Source organism: Hemitrygon akajei, chromosome 16 (genome assembly GCF_048418815.1).
Source record: "Hemitrygon akajei chromosome 16, sHemAka1.3, whole genome shotgun sequence".
NCBI lineage: Eukaryota > Metazoa > Chordata > Chondrichthyes > Myliobatiformes > Dasyatidae > Hemitrygon > Hemitrygon akajei.
Window position 1 is genome coordinate 29,627,398 of NC_133139.1, and position 23,195 is coordinate 29,650,592.

Below are 23,195 nucleotides of genomic sequence, written 5' to 3' on the forward strand. Positions count from 1 at the left end.
GTGTAAGTGAACTTGAGTTATTTGGAGGGAAAAAATCATTACATCCTTGCATGCTACTGAAAGAAAAAAATATAATTCATGCCCTTTAGATCAATGTTCAGATGAGACAGTAAATGGTGCAACTTCTTTTCACATCTCCTCATTTCAAAACACTCTGGAATAGTGTGGATAAGTGGGATATGCTGCCAGCCATCACTGCCAATACATAATATGATACAATGCTGAATAGGCCCTTTGAGCCACACCGCCCAGCAACCACCAATTTAACCCTCATCACAGGATGATTTACAATGACAAATTGACCTACCAACGGATACGTCTTTTGGCTCCAGGAGGAAACTGGAGCAAACCTACGTGGTCACAGAGAACGTTTAAGCTCTTTGCAGATATTGGTGGGAATAGAACCCCGGTCACTGGTCCTGTAAAGTGTTGTGCTAACCACTACACTACATCTTAAATATTTCAAAAGGAATCAAGGCCATAACTTGAGAGTATTTAATAAAAATCAAAACAGCAGTGATGTTAACACTATAATAAGCACTGCAGACTTGTAATTTGTAATATCCATGAATTAAGGAATGCAAATGCATGAAATAAAATGGTACAGAATGGCCCTTTGCTGATCAGACTGCAAGCAGTCTCCAAGTTATGGCAGGATTCTGATACTCAGACCTGTACTCAAGTCAGAAATAAACAAACAGTATGTGTGAGAGGATCAGAGAAAGAGCTTTAATAGGAAAGTAGGATGATGTAGAAGGAGTGCCTGTCAGCTAGCCTCACTGACCAGTGATTCTGAACAACATTCCCACCTCTGGTCTTTTCTATACAAACCTTGAACGTGGTGGTGGTGGTGGGGGAACAAGGCACACAGAAATGCCTTGCTCCCATCTGGTAGAAGATGCCAGCAGCAACTGGCAAAGGCATCCCCAGTCGTCTCTCTGGTGTTTCAAATGCTAGTTTATATGCAGAAGGCATCCATAAATCAGGTGTTTGTAACCCTGGGAGAGGACTGGTACAGCAAATAATATGAAGGTGTAAAGTAATATTCTACAGATCACCCCTACACCACCTTCCAGTAAGATGGCACTGCGCTCAAAGCAGCGGCCTCTCCAGGGTCAACCAAAGGTGGTTTTGTCTTTTTAACAGTCCATTACAAGACAACGCTGGACATTAGGAACTTCAAATACTGCAGGTCTACCCCATCAGTGAGTTGCTCGTTGGCAGGAGCTAACTTGGTGCAGACTGTTGCTGCCTGCTACAGAAAGGCATTGGAGTCAGTGTACAGTCTAGCATCAAGTGATTGTCTTGGATATTTATCACTCCCCCTTTAGAAGATGCCTTTTGCCTTTATTCCTTCTACCAAATGGCATGATCATACACTTTCCTACACTGTTCTTTCTAGCACTTCTTTGCTCATTCTCTTAATCTGTGTCAAATCCTTCTACAGACTCCCTGCTCCTCCACCTATCTTTGACTTGCCCAAAAAGCCAAAGAAAAGTAGTAGACCCAACACAGGCCCCTGTGGAACACCATTAGGTACCGGCAGCCAACAAGAAAAGGACCCTTTATTCCTGCTCTTTGCCTTCTGTCAGTCAACCAAACTTGTCCATGCCAGTACTTTTCTTGTAATACACCGGCTCGTTTAGCAGCCTCAGGTGCGACTTCTGCTATCACTGCAACCTGTGGAATGACCCTCACCTTTTGCTATAAGGTTTATTTTTCTGAACTGCATACCTTGTGCTTCCTCCTTTTACTATTCTGGTAGTAACACTAAGCTCCTGTGAACCCATTTCACATTTCTCAACCCAGTCAAATTTGTGTATCCATTCACTAATAGTCTAACTGTAACAGACAGAAAACAAAGATTGAGAAAATATTTGAATATTCTTAAGACAATCACTCAAGAATGAAGTCCGGTTTTCTAGATTGCTGAAAGCCCACTGCACCCAATTTTATTCTGCACATTTTGGGATTTAAAATTCATAATCTGGGCACTTCACTAATTTATAAGCTGTCATTATCACTGGTATACAGAATAATATGATGCAATTCCAATTCTTAACTAGGATCATCATAAGCACAATTGGACCCATTAACAAGTAGAAAATCGAAGTGTGTCTCAGTTCTGAAACAGTTCAGGAGTCACACTACGTTAAACAGTACACATCTACAACTAAAAGCATATTTTATTAAAAACGCATTTATTTTGAAAATTTTTAACAAAACTAGATACATTAACATGAAATAGGTCTTCTGAACTTATTTTCTGTACAGAAATAACCTGAACAGCAACATTTCAAAGTTTAATACATTTGTAGATACTACACTGAAAATTTATATTCAAATTCATTTTTGCTCTAAAAAATTCACACCACACTAAAAATAAAAAGTAACAAATTACCTAGTTTCTAATCTCAACATTTAGTTTTCTTTAAAAAAGTCCCAGAGTTTATAAATATCCATTTTTCAATGGGTATCTAGAACTAATTCCATAATATACTGTTATAATACAAAGAGACTGTTGACCGAGTTTATACAAATATTTGAAAGCCATTTACTTTCCTCTTTATAAGTTCTTTTGTACTTGTAATTAAAAACTGAACATTTTTCAGAAAAACTGGCAAACTACAGCAAGGCTCTGAGCATTTTTGATTCTCGATTACTGTGGTGAAGTTTCTAACAGATCTGTGTTTAATTCAAAAAGTAGAAAGTCAACACAGTTTGGAACCCTGCATCAAAATTAGGACACTATTAAGTCTCCAGTAGCTGCAACTATAAAGTTTATCTTGATTAAGAATTTGTTTCTTATACTCAGATTTCTGAAAAAGACAGTTTTGCTCTCTGCTCTTGCATCAGTTCTGTTGCTATGGAAATGCCAAAACAATAAGTAGTCAATAATGGACACTGGCATTTGAAAAACATTTCTGACAGATTGCACAGGCTGTCCTATTGTACACCCTAACACTTTAGTACAGCAACAATATCAAGCAACAACTTGATATTCCTAAGCACGCTTAACAAAAATTGTCCACTGGACCAACAACTCTATAAGGCACAGTAAAGGCAAATTCTAATTTGAATGCAATGGACTAAAGACAGGTTGTTATAAGATTAGTCACAAGGATCATTTGGGTTAGTCAGCCAGCTTATGAATATGACATCACAGCATTCTACTATGGTGAAGGAATGGAGGAATGGAAGCACTTAATAACAACTTAACATTTCAGCAATGTCAGCAACTCAATCACAACTGTCACTCTTTGGAATATCAATCCATAGGGAGTGAAAAGAAAAATGAAAACACTGGTATGGGTGAGGGGAGAGGGAAGAGAAAAACTTCACACCTTAAAAAGTGACATACCACTTAGGAGCGATAAGTGATCCTTACTAGAGGGTAAACAAAATTCACCACTACCCAAGTTTTTGTTATACAACTTTGGTTTAACAGTGGCAACCCTGACCAATCTAAGGCAACATTTCAGACTTCCAGCAGTCCAGCTAGTGTATCCAACATGTCAGAAATGTGATAATTAGACGTAAATGCACTTTTAAACAGAATAACTTATGAAATATATATTTCATAATGCACATCACCATAGCTACAGATACTGCCTCAGAGGAATGTCACTTGATGTGAATATCAACCACAGTCACAGTCTTTACATTTACTGAGTTCATTCATCGTCCTCAGTATCCTCTTCTCCATCATCCTCTTGGGTCCTCTTCCGCTTCTGGCCCTGGACTGTTTCTGTGAGGGAAACATTTATTCAAACATATGAATAAATATTAAAAATAGACAATCAGCAGATAATGTAACTCGCTTATTTAGTATAATTCATTTAGCGCAGAAGAGGGAGGAAATGAGCATGGCAGTTGCTTTAGATGCAGAAAAAGCATTTGATAGATTGGAATGGGATTTTTTATTTACGGTATTGGAAAAATATGGATTAAGAGTATCTTTTATAAAATGGATTAAAACCTTAAATACTAATCCCAAAGCTAAAGTAGTGACAAATGGTCAAATTTCAACACCATTTCAGTTAACAAGGTCAACTAGGCAAGGTTGTCCATTATCACCTGCTTTATTTGTGTTGGTGATAGAGCCATTAGCTGAATTGATTAGAATGGACCCAGATATTAAGGGTTTCAGAGTTAATCAGGAAGAATACAAGATTAACTTATTTGCTGATGATGTTCTGCTTTATCTAACAAACCCATTGCACTCGTTGCGTAAATTATCCTATAGATTAGAAGAATATGGGAAAATATCAGGTTATAAAATAAATTGGGATAAAAGTGAAATTTTACCTCTTACTAAAGGAGATTATAATCAATGTCGATTAATAACCCAATTTAGATGGCCAGCAAATGGTATAAAATATTTAGGTATAAGAGTTGATAATGACATAAAGAACTTATACAAATTAAATTATTTACCACTATTGAAAAAAATTCAAGAAGATCTTGATAAATGGATGGTATTACCAATAACATTAGTAGGTAGAGTAAATACCATAAAAATGAATATATTCCCTAGATTACAATACTTATTTCAATCACTACCAATACAATTACCCCAGAAGTTTTTTCAAGAGCTGAATAAATATGTGAGGAAGTTTCTTTGGAAAGGTAAGATGTCAAGAATATCGTTGGAAAAATTGACATGGAAATTTGAGCTTGGAGGGTTACAACTTCCAAATTTTAAGAATTATTATAAAGCAAATCAACCTAGCTTTATTGCATCTTTTTTTGAGAAAGATAAACCGGCATGGATCAGAATAGAACTAGATAAAATAGGAGAAAACACACCAGAAGACTTTATATATAAATGGGAATCTAAATGGATACGGGAAAAGAAAGAATCTCCTATATTAAAACATTTGATTGATTTATGGAATAAGATAAATGTTGATGATGAGACAAAGAAATCCTTATTAGCAAAGAGATCTTTAATTCAAAATAGACTTATTCCTTTTACAATGGATAATCAACTTTTATATAATTGGTTTCAAAAAGGGATTAGATATATAGGAGATTGTTTTGAAGGAGGTATATTAATGTCATTCAATCAATTAAAGAATAAATATAAAGTATCAAACAACACTCTTTTTTGTTACTTTCAACTAAGGGCTTATTTAAGAGAAATGTTAGGTCAAACAATGTTATTACCGAAACCCAATGAAATAGAAACTTTAATTCAAAAAGGAAAGACTAAAAAATTTATCTCTTGTATGTATAATTTGATTCAAAAACAGGCAATTAAACAAGGAGTCCATAAGTCAAGACAAAAATGGAAAAGTGATTTGAATATTAAAATTGAAGAAAAAAATTGGTCAAGACTATGTCTTGAGAGTATGACAAATACAATAAACGTCCGATTAAGATTAGTGCAATACAATTTTTTACATCAACTATATATTACACCACAAAAAATAAATAAATTGAACCCAAATTTATCTGATCAGTGTTTCCGATGTAACCAAGAAATTGGTACTTTTTTACATTCTACTTGGTCTTGTTCTAAAATTCAACCTTTTTGGACAAATTTAAGAGTTTTATTGGAACAAATTATTGGAATACAACTTCCACATAATCCAATACTACTTTTACTAGGTGATATTGAAGGGACAAAACCGATATCCAAATTGAATAAATATCAGAAAGAATTTATAAAAATTGCATTGGCAGTAGCCAAAAAAGCTATTGCAGTTACTTGGAAATCGGATACATATTTAAGTATAGATTGTTGGAAGAAAGAAATTTATGGCTGTATTCCACTTGAAAAAATTACTTATAATTTAAGAGATAAATATGAAACATTTTTGAAAATTTGGCGCCCTTATTTACAAAAGACAGGATTAAATATATAGGCGCTCCGAAGATGAAATAATTGGTTACTTGGGGAAAGAAATAAATATATATACTAAAGTTATTACGAACTCCGTGGAGCATGTGGGGATCTTCTAATATCCAGGCATTCCTTTTTTTTCTTTCTTTCTTTATTCTTTCAATAGGGATGTTAGGGGGGAGGGGTTAAGGGGAGGGGGGATGGATAACACATTTTCTTTTTCACACACTTTTATTCTGTAACTATTTGAAAACACAATAAAAAAAGTTTTTTAAAAAAACATGAATAAATATGTTCATATTTAACCAAAGCTAGCTTTAGTTAAACAATTCAAGATAGCTTTTTTCTGTCACATGTACATCAGAAATTACATTGAAATGTACTGTTTGTGTCAAGGACCAACACAGTCCAAGGACATACTGGGAACAGCTCTCAAGCATCATCATGCTTCTGGCGCCAACGTAGCATGCCCACAACTTACTAACCCTAACCTGTACATCTTTGGAATAAGGAGGAAACTGGAGCACCAGGAGAGAAGGTACAAGCTTACGATAATCAGCAGTGGAATTGAATCTGGATCACTGTTACTATAAAGTGTTATGCTAACTGCAACACTACATGCCACCAATTACAATCTTGAAAAGCACAAGACAACAGTGTTAGCCTCAGAGAGATAATAATAGAATTGTACAAGAGGAAACATTCATTTAATATTGGGACAACTGGAAATGATATGGGTAGCTTACATTACAGATAAACGACGATTCATTCTTTTTTAAATTATGAAATTTAAAACTTCGTGTGTTTTTATACAAGTATAGAACAAAACTACAATTAGTCACCATTTACTTGTCACAAATAAAGGTACAATAACAACTGTACTTAAAAGTCACATACCACAGAAACCCATGACAATCAAGATTTCCGTCTAAGACAGTTCCATATCCCTCTGCTTCTTTTCTATATACATTGTCCAAGTGTCCTTTTAGTGTTAATGTACCTGCCTCAATCATTTCATTTGGCACCCTCAGGTTCCTATTAAATCTCTCTCTCTCTCTCTTCTCACAGTAAATCAAGGAGGATCTGTTCAGCAGTCTTATCACAGTTGGAAAGCTGTTCCCAATTCTGGCCATACGAATCTTCATGTTCCTGAACCTTCTCCCGGAGGGAAGTGGGACAAAAAGTGTGTTGGCTGGGTGGGTCATGTCCTTTATTTTCCTGGCAGCACTGCTCTGACAGCGTGTGGTGTAAAGTGAGTCCAAGGATGGAAGATTGGTTTGTGTGATGTGCTGAGCTATGTTCACGATCTTTTGCAGCTTCTTCTGGTCTTGGACAGAACAACTTCCATACCAGATTGTGATGCACCCTAGAAGAACGCTTTCTACAGTGCACCTATAAAAATTAGTGAGGGTTTTAGGGGACAGGCCAAATTTCTTCAGCTTTCTCAGGAAGTAAAGGCACTGGTGGGCCTTCTTGGCAGTGGACTCTGCTTGGTTAGACCAAGTCAGGTCATTTGTGATATTCATCCCGAGGAAACTTAAAGCTTTTGACCTGTTCCACCTGCGCACCACAGATGTAGATGGGGTTGTGCGGTCCGCTACTCCTTCTGAAGTCAACAACCAATTCCTTCGTCTTGTTGACATTGAGGGATAGGTTATTGTCTTCGCACCATGCCACCAGGTTCTTAATTTCCTCTCTGTACTCAGACTCATCATTACCCATGATACCGCCTATAATTGTGGTGTCATCAGCAAACTTATATATCGAGTTTGATGGAAACTTGGCTATACAATCATGGGTGTACAGTGAGTGCAGCAGGGAGCTGAGTACACAGCCTTGTGGGGCACCAGTGCTCAGAGTGATTGTAGAGGAGAGCTTGTCCCCTATTTTTAAAGCCTGGGTCCTGTCTGTGAGGAAGTTGAAGATCCAGTTGCAGATCTGAGTGCTAAGACCCAGGTTCCGGAGCTTAAGAATCAGTTTATTTGGAATCTAATCCTAATCTAGTCCACCATGTCCTGGCAACATCCATGTGAATCTCCTCTGCACTCTGGCAACTTTAAAAGCAGGGTGTCTGAAACGGAACATAATATTCCAAATGCAGCCTCTCCAACATCTGTGCAATAGCAACATAGCACCTCAATTTCTATTTACAGTAATGAAACATTCTGGATTTAATCTAGTCTAGGGGCTGAACATTTTCTAGGGGCTTCTGAGGGACCTGCCTCCCTCTGAGCCTGAACTATACAGTGCATTGCTAAACCTATCCAACCTTCCTTTACATTAGTAAACTCCTTTACTTTGATCAGTTAATACAATTCTTTCTTAATTAAATAAACAGAAAGTCATGCACAGGATTCCCAATTTCCTTAATAATGGATCATGAAGTAAAAAAAGGAAAATATAATGTAATCAGCATACTCTTGACTTTTTATCAAATCACCATAACAAAGGAGCAGCATTCAGCCATGTGGCCGACTCTGCTTGAGAACATAGTTGTTTTATTTTCCCTCTTAAACCAATTCTCTTAATAGTTAGAAGGTGACACGTGCATTTAGATGGGTAGGAAAGATAAAGGGCTGGAGATGAAGGAATCTGATAGAAGAGGAGAATGGATCATAAGTGAAAGAATGTGAGGAGGGGACCCAGGGCGTAGTGATAAGACAGGCAAGAAATGGTACAAGGCCAGAGGGGAGGGGGAGGGAATTTTTTTTTAAACAGAAGACGAAATCAATGTTGATTCATGTCATCAGGTTAGAGGCTACCCAGTCAGAATATAAGGTGTTGTTCCTTCACCCTGAGGATAGTCTCGTTGAGGCACGAGAGGCCACGGACAGATATGTAGCTTGGGAATGGGAATTGGAATTAAAATACTTGGTCACTGGTAAGTTCCGTTTTTGGTAGATGGAGCAAAGGTGATTGATGAAGCTGACCCCCAATTTCCAATGGGTCTCACCAATGTAGAGGAGGCCACATCGGAAGCACTGGACACAAAAGATTTGCAGGTGAAGTATTGCCTACATGGAAGAACTGTTTGGAGCCCTGAATGAAGGTGAATGGACAGATGTGGCACATATTGTTGTGGGATAAGTGCAGCTGAAGTTGGAACAGATGGGATAAATGGGCAGGTGAACAGGGAAGCTTAGTTAGTGCCACCAGACAGCTCCATCAGCTTAGCTTCAATCCTGATCTAGAGTGCTACCTGTATGCTAAATTTATACTCTGTGACTGTGTAGATTTCCCTGGAGGAACCAGTTTTTGCCCACATCTCAAAGATAAGCATGTTTTTTAAAGTTAATTGATCACTGACAATTGCCCCTGGTAGCAGAATTGAGACTTAAGATCTCAATTGTTTTAGTGGAAGATTAAGGTGGTGATGGGCACGCAAGTGAGAATAGGTTTCGGGGCAACAAGTTCAAGAACGGAACTGATGGGAATGGATCAGATTTAGCATAGATGCAATTTGTTAAAAGGCCCTTTTCTACTTTACATGAAAATATTAATCATTTTAAAAGATGGTGGCAGAGGAACTTCCGGTTAAGATGGCAATGGTTTAGTTGCTAAAAGCTATCGCTCTGTTTTAATTCTTATCTCCCTTTTTTCACTCCAAACTGTTAAACTTTTTATTTTCTCTTCTGCCTGCGAATACACCTGTTTTGCAACGGCTTCGAAGACCACCAAATCTACGAAGAAAGAAGCTCCTGTGGCCGGCCCCTTGGGTGAAAACACTATCTTGATTTTAGAGCAGCACCGACAGGAAATAATAGCTGAACTTAAGTCTTCCGTCAATTTGTTGGACCTGAAATTGGATCAAATTCAGTCCATAGTGTAGGATCATGCTCAACGCTTATCACATCTCAAGTCTGCCACGGATGTGTTAGACTGCCGTTTTAAAGAGTTGGAAACTGTTTGTTCTGGCTTCAGAGATCAAAACGGCAAGCCAATATCCAAAGTTACTGATTTGGAAAGTTGGAGCAGACATCAAAATCTACGTATTCTCGGCTTGCCAGAGTCTATGGAACATGGATCTCCCGCCAAATTTTTCTCTACTCTGCTACGTGAGATTTTTGGGAATGATATACTTTCGACCTTGCCTGAGATAGATATCGAGCTCATCATACCTTAGGGCCTACGCTGGAGCCGGGGTACAGGCCACGTCCAGTAATTATTTGTTTTCATCGCTACCAGATTAAAGATCTTCTGATTAAGGAAGGCTGCCGGAGAGGGAAGTTGGAATACAAGGGTCAACCAATTCATGTTGTCGAGGACTATGCTCCCCAAGTTCTGAGTCTGTGAGCCAAGTTTAAAGGAGTAATGAAAGAATTATATAATTGCAGATTCAGGCCTTCCCTTCGATTTCCAGCTTACCTCCGAATAATTCTTACTAGTGGAGGCAAAAAGTGGTTTAACTCGGCTTCAGAAACTCAGAAATTTATCAATGGTCTCCCTGTGGCTTCGATTCCCTCAGATTTGGTTTGATTATTTATATTGGCAGAGAAGTACTTTTTCTTCTCTTTTCCCCCCGATCTTTCTTTCTTAAGTCAGTGAATTATTTTCATAGTTTCTCGCGGGTAGGTTATTGGGTAAAATCTGCTTACTTGTTTTCATATTTTTTTCACTAGTTTATATATTTTTTTTGGGAGCTAAGCTTAAGAAATTTTGGTGGAATGGTTTTCTTTTTCACTATGTATAACTTTAGTTTCTAGTGCTAAAAGTTTTCTTTTTAAAAAATTGATTAAAAATGGAGCTGATGACGTTAAGAGACAGGAAGTCAGATTATTGAGTAATTTTTTTTTGAAGAGCTTGCTGCTGCTTTTTGGTAGCTCTCTTGCCATGGGGGAGGGAACTCTAACGCCAACATTATTGATTAACAACATTTAGACATTTGTATTATTCAGTACGTATTTCTGTCCTGTTTTTCTTGTTTTATACTTTTGTCCCAGAGCTGTTACTTGAATTTCTGACAATACTTATGCCTACTACCCTCCATCTTTTTTTTTAAAAGAACAATGGTTAGTCCGTTGAGTTTGTAAGCTGGAATGTTAAGGGACTGAACCATCCTGTTAAAAGAAGGAAGGTGTTTTCACATCTTAAACAGTTTAATGCAGCAATTGCTTTTGCAAGAAACACACATTCGTAGTTCTGATAACTCTCGTCTCATGTCAAGATGGGTGGGGCAGCACTTCCATTCTACTCTTCAGGCTAAAGCTGGGCGGGGGGGGGGAGAGATTCAATTCTTATAAATCAAAATGTTCCCTTTGGGCTTCATTAACAAAGTATCTGATACAAATGGTCGTTTTATTATTGTCTTGGGGAAATTATACAACACACCGGTGGTCTTAGCTAACTTATATGCTCCCAATTTGGATGATGTGGAGTTTTTTTCATCGTTTCTTCTCTTTATTGCTTGAGCTGAGTCCATATTCTCTCATATTGGGTGGTAATTTTAATTGTTGGTTTGATCCAGTTTTGGATCGATTGTCCTCTATTCCTAGACCACCAAGTAAATCAGCTTTATCAATTCAGTCTTTCCTTTCTAATTATGATTATCTCCGACATACGGCGTTTTCTCCATCCAAATGTGAGAGATTTTTTTTTCCACGTCTATCATGCTTTTACTAGAATTGCTTATTTTTAAATTGATAATCAGCTGATTCCATCTGTTCGCTTGTGACTATCAGAGTATTTTGATTTCAGATCACGCCCCAGTCACCCTATGGTTCTTCCTGGTTTCCCCCAAATGAATAAACATTGGCGCTTTAAACCTGAGCTTGTTGTCGGATAAATGATTTTGTAAAATTTATGGAGGACCAGATAGCTTTAAAAAAAAATACTAACATGTAATCTGAAACCTCAAGTCAGGTTGTTTGGGACACTATGAAAGCATACCTAAGGGGTCAAATAATTTCATATACTGTGAATTTGAATACAAAGACCCATAAAGAGCAATTGCATCTGGTCAATCAAATTAAAGCAACAGACCAACTACATGCCTAGACTAAAAATCCGGAGCTGTATAAAAAACCAGTGGAACTTCAAACTAAGTTTGACCTTATTTCCACTCACCCAGTTGAACGCCAACTTTTGGAAAGTGCGAGCCGATTTTATATCCATGGTGATAAATCCGGTAAATATGTTGTTAATCAACTAAGACGCTCTAAAGCTAAACAACGTATTACAAAAATTCGAATGGGAACATTACCTTGAATCATTCTGAAATTAATGATAATTCCAGAGTTAGTATTCTCGACTCTATACTTCTAAATCTCTAAATGATAATATTTCTGTCCAGCATTTCTTAAATAGTTCAAATAGTCCTACACTTTCTCCTGATCTTAAAGCAAAACGGAATGAACCATTATCGCTAGAGGAAATATCCTCAGCAATTTCTGTACTGCAGTCTGGTAAATCTCCTGGTGCTGATGGGTTTTCTGTAGAATTCTATAAATCATTTTCCTCATTACTTTTGCCTCAACTAATGTTAGTTTTAACTGACTCATTTAAACATGGTAAATTGCCAGCACCACTTAATGAGACATGTATCATTCTTTCAGTGAAAAAAGGCAAAGATCCAATAGTGTGTTCCTTGTACAGGCTGATTTCTTGCTAAATGTTAATGTTAAAATTTTGGCTAAAGTTTTGGCCCGTAGATCGGAGAACATTCTACCCTTTATTATTTCTGAAGATCAAACTGGTTTTATTAAAAATCGCCTTTTAAAAAAATATACGGTGTCTAGTTAATATCTTATAAACTCACCTTCAGCTGGGATTCCTGAATGTGTCATTTCTCTAGATGTGGACAAAGTGTTTGATTGTGTGTTTTTGTGGTTTTAAAAAAATTTGATTTTGGACAGTTTTATTATGTGGATTAAGTTATTATATTCACACCTCACTGCTTCTGTCTTAATTCTCAGCAATTCCAACCGTTCAACCTTAAAACATGGCACCCGGGAAGGGTGCTCTTTAAGTCCCTTACGTTTTGATTTGGCCATAGAGCCATTGGCGATTGCGTTTCGTAGTTGTTCTGATTTGACAGGGATTTGGAGGGGGGTGTTGAGCACAAAGTCTCTTTATGCTGATGATCTTTTAATTTACATAAGAACGAACTCTTTCCAATAAACAGAGAAGCACAAATATTAGAATTTCATAACCTCCCTTTTAAAGTAATAAACAATCGTTAGATTCTATTATTTTGTCCTATCTATGGAAGGGCGAACATCCCAGACAAAATAAAGCTCATCTTCAAAAACCTAAAAGGGTAGGTGGTATGGCCTTGCCTAATTTTCGTTTATATTACAGGGCAGCCAACATACTTATCTTTTGGTCTTACTTTTATAATCAGTCGGACTGCCCAATATGGGTGGCATTGGAGTTGAACTCTCCATCTCCGCTCCTCCTTACCACTTGCCTAAATCAATGGTTAATCCAATTATCAGACACACTATGAGAATGTAGGCTCAGTTCAGAAAATATAATGGACTTCACAGTTTCTCTAGTCCTATTCTACATAATCATCTTTTTCAGCCTTCTATGCAGGATTTAACATTTCTAAACTAGCACAGCAAGGGTATTAGGTGCTTTGAAGATCTTTTCATAGACAAATGCTTTGCAACTTTTGAACAACTGTCTGTAAAGTTTGGCCTACCTAACACTCATTTCTTTAGTTATCTCCAAATCAGACATTTTATCAACCCATTAAATACCAAACTTTCCTGAGGTACCCAATAAAAATGTTGTCGATTTGTTTCTTCGTATGAACCCATTGGGTAAAGGTTTAATATCTACCATTCGAGATATGTTAGCGATGTTGAGGCGAGCCCCTTTTGACAAAAATAAAACTGCCTGGGAGCATGATTTAAATTTTCCTCTGTCCGACGAGGTTTGGGATTCAATTCTCAAGCCAGTTAATTCAACTTCTCTATGTGCTCGCCACTGCCTTTTACAGTTCAAGGTTGTACACAGGGCTCATACATCTAAAACTAAATTATCGCGGTTCTATCCTGATATTAGTCCCTGTTGCGATAAGTGTAAAAGGGGTGAGACTTCCCCTTATTCGTATGTATTGGGTTTGCCCTAGCTTGGAGAATTGATTTTTTAACTTTATCTCATTATAGTAGGTTAGGTTCCTACTTGGAACCTAACCCTCTGATTGCTCCTTTTGGTACTTCGGGAGAAGTTGACATGCATCTGACTCCGACTAAGTGTTGTACATTGTCTTTCGCCTCTATTTTGGCCAGACGTGCAGTCCTTCTTAGGTGGAGAGATGCTGCCCCACCCACTCATGCTCAATTATGTCTTGAAAACATTCATCATTCACTTCTTAATTCGGACATAAAGTTCCAAAAGGTGTGGGGATCTTTCCTTGAATATTTTCATAATTCCCATTTAGATTAAGGGTGTATCTCTCCCTTTTTTCTTTTGCATTTAAATCCCTTACTTCCAGCTTCTTTCAGTTAAGATTTACATTTTTTTGTGTATTATAGTCCAGGTAGTAGGCAATATGCCTTCTTTTTATATATACAGCTCTGTGGTGATAAAAGTTCTGATTAACTTTTTTTATATATCATAAGGTTGGCTTGGAGTTGGGTAGTGGGAGGGTGGGGTGGTGACTAACTTTATATGATTCTACTATGGGTGCTTTTTCTTAATTGTTATGAACTGTACATTTGTTTTGCACTGTACAAACCTTTCTCTTAACTTCTTGTTTTGTCGCATTGTAGAAACTCAAAAAATTAATTAAAAAAAAAGATGGTGGCAGAACTTGGAGGCAGGACATAAATAGTAGAATATTAACTAGACCATAGACCAGGGTTCCCAACCTTTTTTATGCCATGGACTAATACCATTATTGATTTGAAGTTCGATTTTGCCATTTAAAAAACAAAATTGGATAGGTATATGGACAGGAAAGGAATGGAGTGTTATGGGCTGAGCGCAGGTAGGTGGGACTAGGTGAGAGTAAGCCTTTGACATGGACTAGAAGGGCCGAGATGGCCTGTTTCCATGCTGTAATTGTTAAGGAGTCCGGAGTCTGTGAACCCCAGGTTGGGAACTCCTACCCAAGACAAAAATACACAGCTGGCACCTTGAAGACCAGCAAATTTAAATAAGTACCAAGCTATAGGATAAAAATATTAAGCTGCAAGCAGAAGCTCAATTATTGTTAAGTTAAACGAAACCTGCTGAATGTTGTTTGAAATTTACCTTTGCATTCTTCTTCATCTTCAACTTCTTCATCCTCATCATCCTAGATTAAAAAAAAGGTTTACATTTCAGGGTCAATTATATCAAAAACACATGTTTCCTTACAAATATGAAACCAGTGAAGATGTACTTTGCTTAAGTTACCCAAAATGGGGTGACAACTTTGCCTGGTTATCATTGGATATACCCCCCCTCCCCCGCAAAAAAGTCGAGACAATTTTCATTGCAATTGCACGCCACAAGAAAAAAGATAATCACTGGGAAATGAGTAAGAGTTCAACAAAATCCTCCACTGAGAAAATAGTCTGGCATTTTTGCTTACATCCTCACTGTCATCTTCATCCTCATCATCATCTTCACCATCAAGTTCATCTTCATCCTCCTCATCCAAGGCATCAAATTCACCCTCTTCATCATCATCTTCATCCTCCTCTTCTACTATAAGTTTTAAATGTATATGAATTAAGAGCAAATAATTATCCAGTACCAATACCTTTAGTCATCGTGAAGAAAATAACCCATCTATAAATCCTAAAGGTTTCCCAGAAAGATGAGGAAAACCAAATAGAGTTGTACATTTAATCCAGACTGCAACTTTTAACAATAGTTTAGCCCGTAGCCCACAGTGCTTAAAGAAAAAGGCTAACATTGTTCAAATGAATATTTTTAATACTTGTATGAATGGAAGGAGGAACCTTGGACATATTTTAACCAATTCAGCTTTTATAATTTTTGCCAAATTATCATGGAAGTGGAAGCAGATAGTTACATATGCAAGAGGAAATAGAGAGAATAAACAAAAAACAAAAGCACGAGTATTCACACTTCACCAAAAGATTTTAAGACTATAATTAGATAATGCCACCTCTATCACCAAGAAGTTTTCAAATCATCAAGCATCAATGTGCAACCTGAAAAAAGTAAACTAAACAAGGCATATTTCATTGAGAAACAGTAGGTTAGCATGTTTGTAAAGTTAATGACACAGATAAAAACAAAAATGTAGAGTCTGAAATCTGCAGGCTTGGGCTCCACTTGACTCAAACAATAAGGCTCTGTAGAAAAGCTAATGCTTCCTCACAGAAAGGTGTGATGATTGCATAAAACTCCAGCTCAAGCATATTCACTGGGCTCAAAGCCCTTGTATTGTTTCACCTTGGAGTATAGCAACATTTTTCCTAAACTAGCAAGCATTCAATTCCATTTTGAATGTCTTAATTGAACCTAACTCCCTGGACTTGCATTCCAGACCCTAACCACTTACTACCTTAAAAATAGCTCTTGGTTACATCATTGATTATTTGTCAAGACAACATTGATTCTATGTCCTCTAGTGCTTCACCATTCAACCAATGGCTACAGCATCTACCTACTTTGCCCAGTACCTTTAGAATCTTCAGAATTCATGTAGCAGAAATCAGAATAACTGCAGCTTCTCCAGTCTGTTCACATAACTTAAATCTCTTATTACTGGAGTCATTCTTGTAGATCTAATCTAAACTCCACCTCCCAAGAGATTTCTTCCGGCAGTGACCCGTGGATACGGCATTCATTATCTGGTCCCACCACTGTTTTACAAAGGCTCATTTGCTCCCACACCCTATGCTATATTTACAAAACAGGATTCACAAGTTTTGCTCATTACCAAATATGATCCTGTGAAAATACTTACCATCTTCATTTTCCTCTTCATCATCATCTTCCTCCTCATCATCATCGAGACCATCACCATCACCCTCTACATCGGAATCTGGTGCCTCCTGATCATCCTGGTCATATCCATCTAAGTACGTGAGCTGGGGGAGCAGCTTGAACATACTGTCTCGATAGTCATTTAAATTGGTCACTTCACAATTAAATAAGTCAAGACTCCTCAAATTCAGAAGTTTTTTCTGTCAAAAGAAAATAAATTCCAGAAAATGCGTCATGCCTTTTTCATATTCAAGGCCACATATTCCCCCAAGTTGTCCTGATGCATGTGTGAGGGATAATTGATTACACATAAATGCTGCATCTTTTTAGATTCATTACATACCTCAAAACTACTTGAACAAAAGATTTCTGTAATGAATATACTTTACATCTTAACACTTACGGGCAGAAAATCAATTGAATTTCTTTTACAGACCCATAATAAAGAACCAATACAATTAAAAGTTAATACAGTTAAGTTTAAAAATTGCAGCTCTGACAAGCTTTGATTTTGAGATGTGACAGTTTACTTAATTATCAGTTCAATCAGATTTTCTCCTGCTATTCATCCAAAAGCAATAAAAACATTTTATATTCAGATATCCTTCTCAACTTCTTGAAGTATTACATTGGCAGTGATTTTGCCAGTTGTAACGGCACCCCCATCCCTGTTTGTAAGGCTCCCTGACCCCATTCTAATAATTTTCTACAGGAGCGCCATTGAGTGTCCTGTCTGGTTGCATCATTATGGTATGGGAGCTGCATGGCATCGGACTGCAAGACAGTAAAAGCCGCCAAAAGGATCATCTGGTTCTCACTTCCCATATTTGTGATGATTACTGGGAGTGTTGCAGATGTAGGACCCAACTTTCAAGTTTAAGTTTTGTTATCATTCAATCATACATGAATACACCATAACAAAACAGTACACCTCAATACTCAGATTGAGGATCCCTACCTCCCATCCCACAAACTCTTTGATCCACTACCATCAGGAAGAGATACAGAAGCATCAGGACTGCCAGACTGGTTAAGAGCTTCATCCCTCAGGCTGCAAATCTAATGAATACTCTGCCACCACTGAGGTCTTGTCACTAGCAGTGTGCTGTTTATGGTTTACCTGTGCTGGGCGCTACTACATGCATTTTGAATCACAGTTTATTAACTTAAGTATATTATATTTTAGTTTATGTGCTGTGTGTGATACATTTTGTGTGGGTGCACATGGTCTTGAGGAATGTTGTTTCGTTTGGTTGTGTAATATGCAGTCAGGTGACAATAAACTTGAACTTGACACCTCATTTCAAAGGAAAAACCTTTAAAACTAGACAATATGAAGACTTGAGGTTGACTTTATTCTGACCATCTTGGGAAATTCCTACATGAATGGCACTACAGAATAGAAAAACCACAAAGAATCTATTTGTATTGCAGTAGTTCCTTAACTATTGCTAATAAACCACAGGACACTAATAAAATGCTGCATGGTGCATCACAATTTGATAGGACAATTACTAGTTCTATTGGCCTGCTGCACAAACACAAGAAAATCTGCAGATGCTGGAGATCTGATGAAGACCCTTGGCTAAAAACGTTGTCTATTTTCTCTTTCCCATAGATCCTGCCTGGACTGGTGAGCTCCTCCAGCATTTTGTTTGCGTTGCTATTGCTCTGCTAACTGTTTTGCACCCAAGTTTCAGGATTACAGCAACTAACACTGACAAAATAGTTAGGAATTCATGAATCTTAAATAATACTGGTTAATCTTTTGCATTTATTGCTGTAATGGAAATGGTCACCCCTCACAAGCACAGGTATTGATCTCCATCACCCTGGTAAATTTCTGCTGTATATCTCTACAGCATTAAAAGCTACACCATGACATATTCAGAACTGACATTAAGCTAACAACCTTTGCTCCAGTATCACCTCGATCACATTCAAAATTTATGTTCAAATTACATTTTCAAAGAATGACATTTAATTCTCCAATTATTCTTCACCAGTTCTAGCATTTAACTACTGTATATAAGTTTTTCTTACACCCAAACCAGTTTGTATTTCCTTCTGTCAACTTTCTATCCAATTCATTCATCACCTTTGTTGTACATCCACATTTTTCAACAAACCAGCGACCCATCAGTCTCCCACCCCACCACCACAAAAAAGTAATTGCAATCCATAGTACAAGAGCTGTTATTTATGGTTACCCTAGACTATGTATTTTTGTCATGTGTTCTCATTTGAATAACTCTTAAAGCTAACCTTTTGTTGGATATACTGATCCTTTTTTGTTTCCTACCTGCCACCACTCCTGTTCCCAATCCTGTGCCCCAGAAGGCAGTGGAGGCCAAGTCTCTGGATGCATTCAAGAGAGTTAGATAGAGCTCTTATAGATAGCGGGGTCAGGGGATATGGGGAGAGGGCAGGAATGGGGTACTGATTGTGTATGATCAGCCATGATCACAGTGAATGGCGGTGCCGGCTAGAAGGGCCGAATGGCCTACTCCTGCACCTACTGTCTATTGTCTATAAGATTATGATATGATCCAAGATGGTGGCACAACACAGCTTGCAGCGGCCACTCCGGAACTGATTATCTGTTATTTGTGAAGTGGGGTGCTGTGTGCAATCATAATCAATTGAAAACGGACGTGGAAGCACGGAGAAACATCGGGAAATTCCAGGAAGACCTTCTTCGTTGCTGCTGCTGCTGCTGAGAGGTCCGGGACTCTGCTGGGAAGAACAGGCCCCCAGTCCTCGGGGTCGCGTTGCTGATGGCCGTTGGTGGGACCGTCTTAATACGCTCGGCAGAGGATGGTGCTCGGAGAAACTGTGCCGGAGGGGATGGTTGTTGGCTCAGAGGTTCGACGGACTCAGGTCGCTTTCGGTGTGTGCTGCGTCTGCGAGGCTGAGTCGGGCAGCGCCTTGGAAGTCCATAGCGGGGGTACTCCCTTCTGCCGCCGGCGTGGGATGGCGAGTCTGTCGGGACCCTGGGGACTTGTGGAAACTGTGGTGATTTCTTTCAAACTTAGTCCTTTAACATCTTGGACTATTTTTACTGTGCCCATAGTCTGTTTTTTAAAATCAATTATGCTATTGTTTGCACTGTTCTAACTATACGCTGTAATTATGTGGTTTTGTGCAGGTCTTGTAGCTTTAGTTTTTGGTCTTGTTTTTGTCTGGTGGATTTGGAGCTCCTTTCCGGGGAACGCGCTAGACGGTAGCGCGATATTAATTGCAGCAGCTCTCTGGACTCTGGATTGGGGATTGCCAAACATTACACGGATTTTCTGGTGTACTCCATCTTGTCATATGCTTTTGTGATATAATTCTGGGGGAACGTTGTCTTATTTTTTAACTGCATTGCATTTGTAGTTTCTAAATGACAATGACTGAATCTGAATCTGATTAGTTAATGTAAGGCAACCTTATTAACCAAAACTACCATAGCTTTTACCTAAACAAATCATTCTTTTCTTTGCCTCAGAAACCAAATGAATTTGGAAATTTAATCTGTAGAACTAATGTTTGCATTTAATTTAAATCTAGCTATTATCACAATTCTTCCTATAACTAGGCCACAAGTAGGTTCCCAAAATTAAGCATATTGTAACAGAGAAAGCAGGCAATTAGCGAATTTGAAATGTGATCACTTTCATTTGTAGGCAGTGGCCAGTCATAACTTACAAATAAAGATTTATAAAGAAAACATATGTAAAATCTTCAAATAGTAGTCAATTAATCAGGTTACACATTCATGTAACCTATTCAGGAGTTCGATGAGAAAGATCATTACTGAGAAATTTCTAAATCAAGTAACTTAATTTTACTTTCCAATATGCCAATTTGTTGCATTACTAGGCACCTACAGAAAATGTGCAAGGTATAGTATATTGTATGAGGTATAGTTCCATCCAAGTAACATACTGCTCCAGGTTTCTTAACAACAATCATTAATTTCTTACCAAGGGCTCCAGAGTGTTGATGTCTTTGATTTTATTTCCACTTAGGTTTAAATGTGTAAGGCTCGGGGTTCTTTCTGCCAAAACTTCAAGACCTCCAGATATTCTGTTATCACTGAGCTCAAGCTGAAAAATCAAGATTGCACCTCTTACAAATCATAAATGTGATTCTATGACTCTAATGTCAAACTATTTTGTTACAAATTTAAATTTAATAAACCAATGCCATTAGTCCAATGTTGCCTATAGCCCTCCATGGTAAAAAGATGTTTTCTGTACCACAGAAAGCTAAATTTACATAAATATGGCATTTGCAACTCAAAACAATTATGATATATAAAATCACAAATACAAAAGTATCAATTTGGAAAAGGCAGAATTAAAAGCCATAGCCAATTCCGTTTGGAAACTGGCTTAATTCCATAGACCTACTTGTTTAAATTAATTTGGTATAAACTTCCAAATGCTTGGAGACTAGAAATCAATGTAAAAACAAGTTAATCTGAAGACGTTTGCCTGAGAAGCAATTCATTTTACACAAAGACTACTTTATGGCAAAACTTTTGTCACAAGGATAAAGTAATATCAGGAAGAAAATAAACAATCATGTGACAATCACAGTCCAAAATAAGGAATGGTTAGGTGAAGCTGGCGTCTCAAATTAATGGTAGAGAAAGCAAAGCTAGAACAGATAACTTACTAGATAGAATGATTAAACTATTAGAACAAATTAGGACACTATTAATAGTACTACATACTATAAATCTGTATTAGTTCTCGATTATTATCAATGGAGAAATTTATCGAGTGTACTTATACGCTACTGTGCTCTTTAGATTGACTGTAAATGAACAAAATTAGCGCACACCACTGTTGCCACATACTGTTGCGTTCCTATAAGCTGGAACTAGTCTGTCCATTCCCCTCTGACCTCTCTCATTATCAAAAGGTGATTTTCTCACAGAACTGTCACTCACTGAATGCTTTCTGTTTTGCACACCATTCTCTGTAAGCTCTGTGTGTGAAAATCTGAGGAAATTACCAGTTTCTGGTACCAATTATCACTCCATGCTCACATTTCTTTCCCATTCTGACGTTTGGCCTGAACGACAAGTGAACCTATTGACCATGTCTACGTTTTTATGCACTGATTTGCTACCACGTAACTGGCTGATTAGTTATTTGCCTGAATGAGCAGGTGTACAGGTGTGCCTAATAAAATAGCCACAGTCTACTGAGTCTCTGTGGGTGGAAGTTAGGAACAGAAAGGGGTCAATAACTCTACTGGGTGTTTTTTTAGCCCACTCAATAGTAACAGGGACATCGAAGAGAAGATAGGGAGTCAGATTCTGGAAAGGTGAAGTAATAAATGGATTGTTGCAGTCGGAGATTTTAATTTCCCAAATATCGATTGGCATCTCCCTAAAGCAAGGGGTTTAGATAGGGTGGAATTTATTGGGTGTGTTCAGGAAGGTTTCCTGACACAGTAGGTAGTTAAGCATACAAGAGGAGAGGCTGTACTTGATCTGGTATTGGGAAATGAACCTGGTCAGGTGTCAGGTCTCTCAGTGGGAGAGCATTTTGGAGATAGTGATCATAATTCTGTCTCCTTTACCATAGCATTGGAGAGGGATAGGAACAGACAAGTTAAGAAAGCGCTGAATCAGAGTAAGGGGGAATAAGAGGCTATCAGGCAGGAACTTGGAAGCGTAAATTAGGAACAGACATTCTCAGGGGAACATACGGAAGAAATGTGGTAAACGTTCAGAGGATATTTGCATGGATTTCTGCACAGGTACATTCCAATGAGCCAGGAAAAGGATGGCAAGGTACAGGAACCGTGGTGTACAAAGGCTGTTGTAAATCTAATCAAGAAGAGCTTACAAAAGGTTAAAAAAAAAACTAGGTAATGATAGAGATCTAGAAGATTGTAAGGCTTGCAGGAAGGAGCTTAAGAATGAAAGTAGGAGAGCCAGATGGGTCCACGAGAAGACCTTGACAGGATTAAGCAAAACCCCATGGCATTCTACAAGTACAGTCCGCCCTCCTTATCCTCAGATTCTGCACGTGCGGATTCAACCAACCGCAGATCGGGAAAACCTGGAAGTTCTCTCTCCAGCACTCGTTGTTTGAGCATGTACAGACTATTTTTTCTTGTCATTATTCCCTAAACAATACAGTATAACAACTATTTACATTGTATTAGGTATTATAAGTAATATAGAAATGTACAGGTAGTCCCCGAGTTATGAATGAGTTCAGTTCCTGAGTCCGTCTTTAAGTTGGATTTGAAGTCGGAACAGGTACATCTGGTATTGTTTAGCGTCAGTTAGTCAAATATTTTTCTTAGTATATAGTACATATTTTACCTTTCTATGCATATAAAACACTTAAGAAACATAAGTATTTCAATAATTAAAACACTGCATTGCTTAGTAATACTTGAAGCTTTCATTGGGGCAGGGCCTTTCACATGCTCCATTAAAATT

The 23,195-nt window shown here is 37.8% G+C and overlaps 1 protein-coding gene across 2 annotated transcripts in view; it reads right to left on the reverse strand.

Moving 5' to 3' along the window:
- Positions 1-2,184: 2,184 nt before the first annotated feature.
- LOC140739913 (acidic leucine-rich nuclear phosphoprotein 32 family member D-like) overlaps positions 2,185-23,195 on the reverse strand; it is a 32,083-nt gene continuing 11,072 nt past the window's right edge. Inside the window, exons 3-7 of one of the 2 annotated variants that reach the window (XM_073068582.1) lie at positions 20,710-20,832; positions 16,722-16,941; positions 15,372-15,484; positions 15,050-15,092; positions 2,185-3,748 (exon numbers count right to left, since the gene is read on the reverse strand). In XM_073068582.1, coding sequence (XP_072924683.1) covers positions 3,675-3,748; positions 15,050-15,092; positions 15,372-15,484; positions 16,722-16,941; positions 20,710-20,832 — 573 coding nt within the window. In that variant the 3' untranslated portion in view covers positions 2,185-3,674. Of the gene's footprint in view, positions 3,749-15,049; positions 15,093-15,371; positions 15,488-16,721; positions 16,942-20,709; positions 20,833-23,195 lie in introns of both variants that reach the window. The other variant, XM_073068581.1, reaches the window with a different exon arrangement.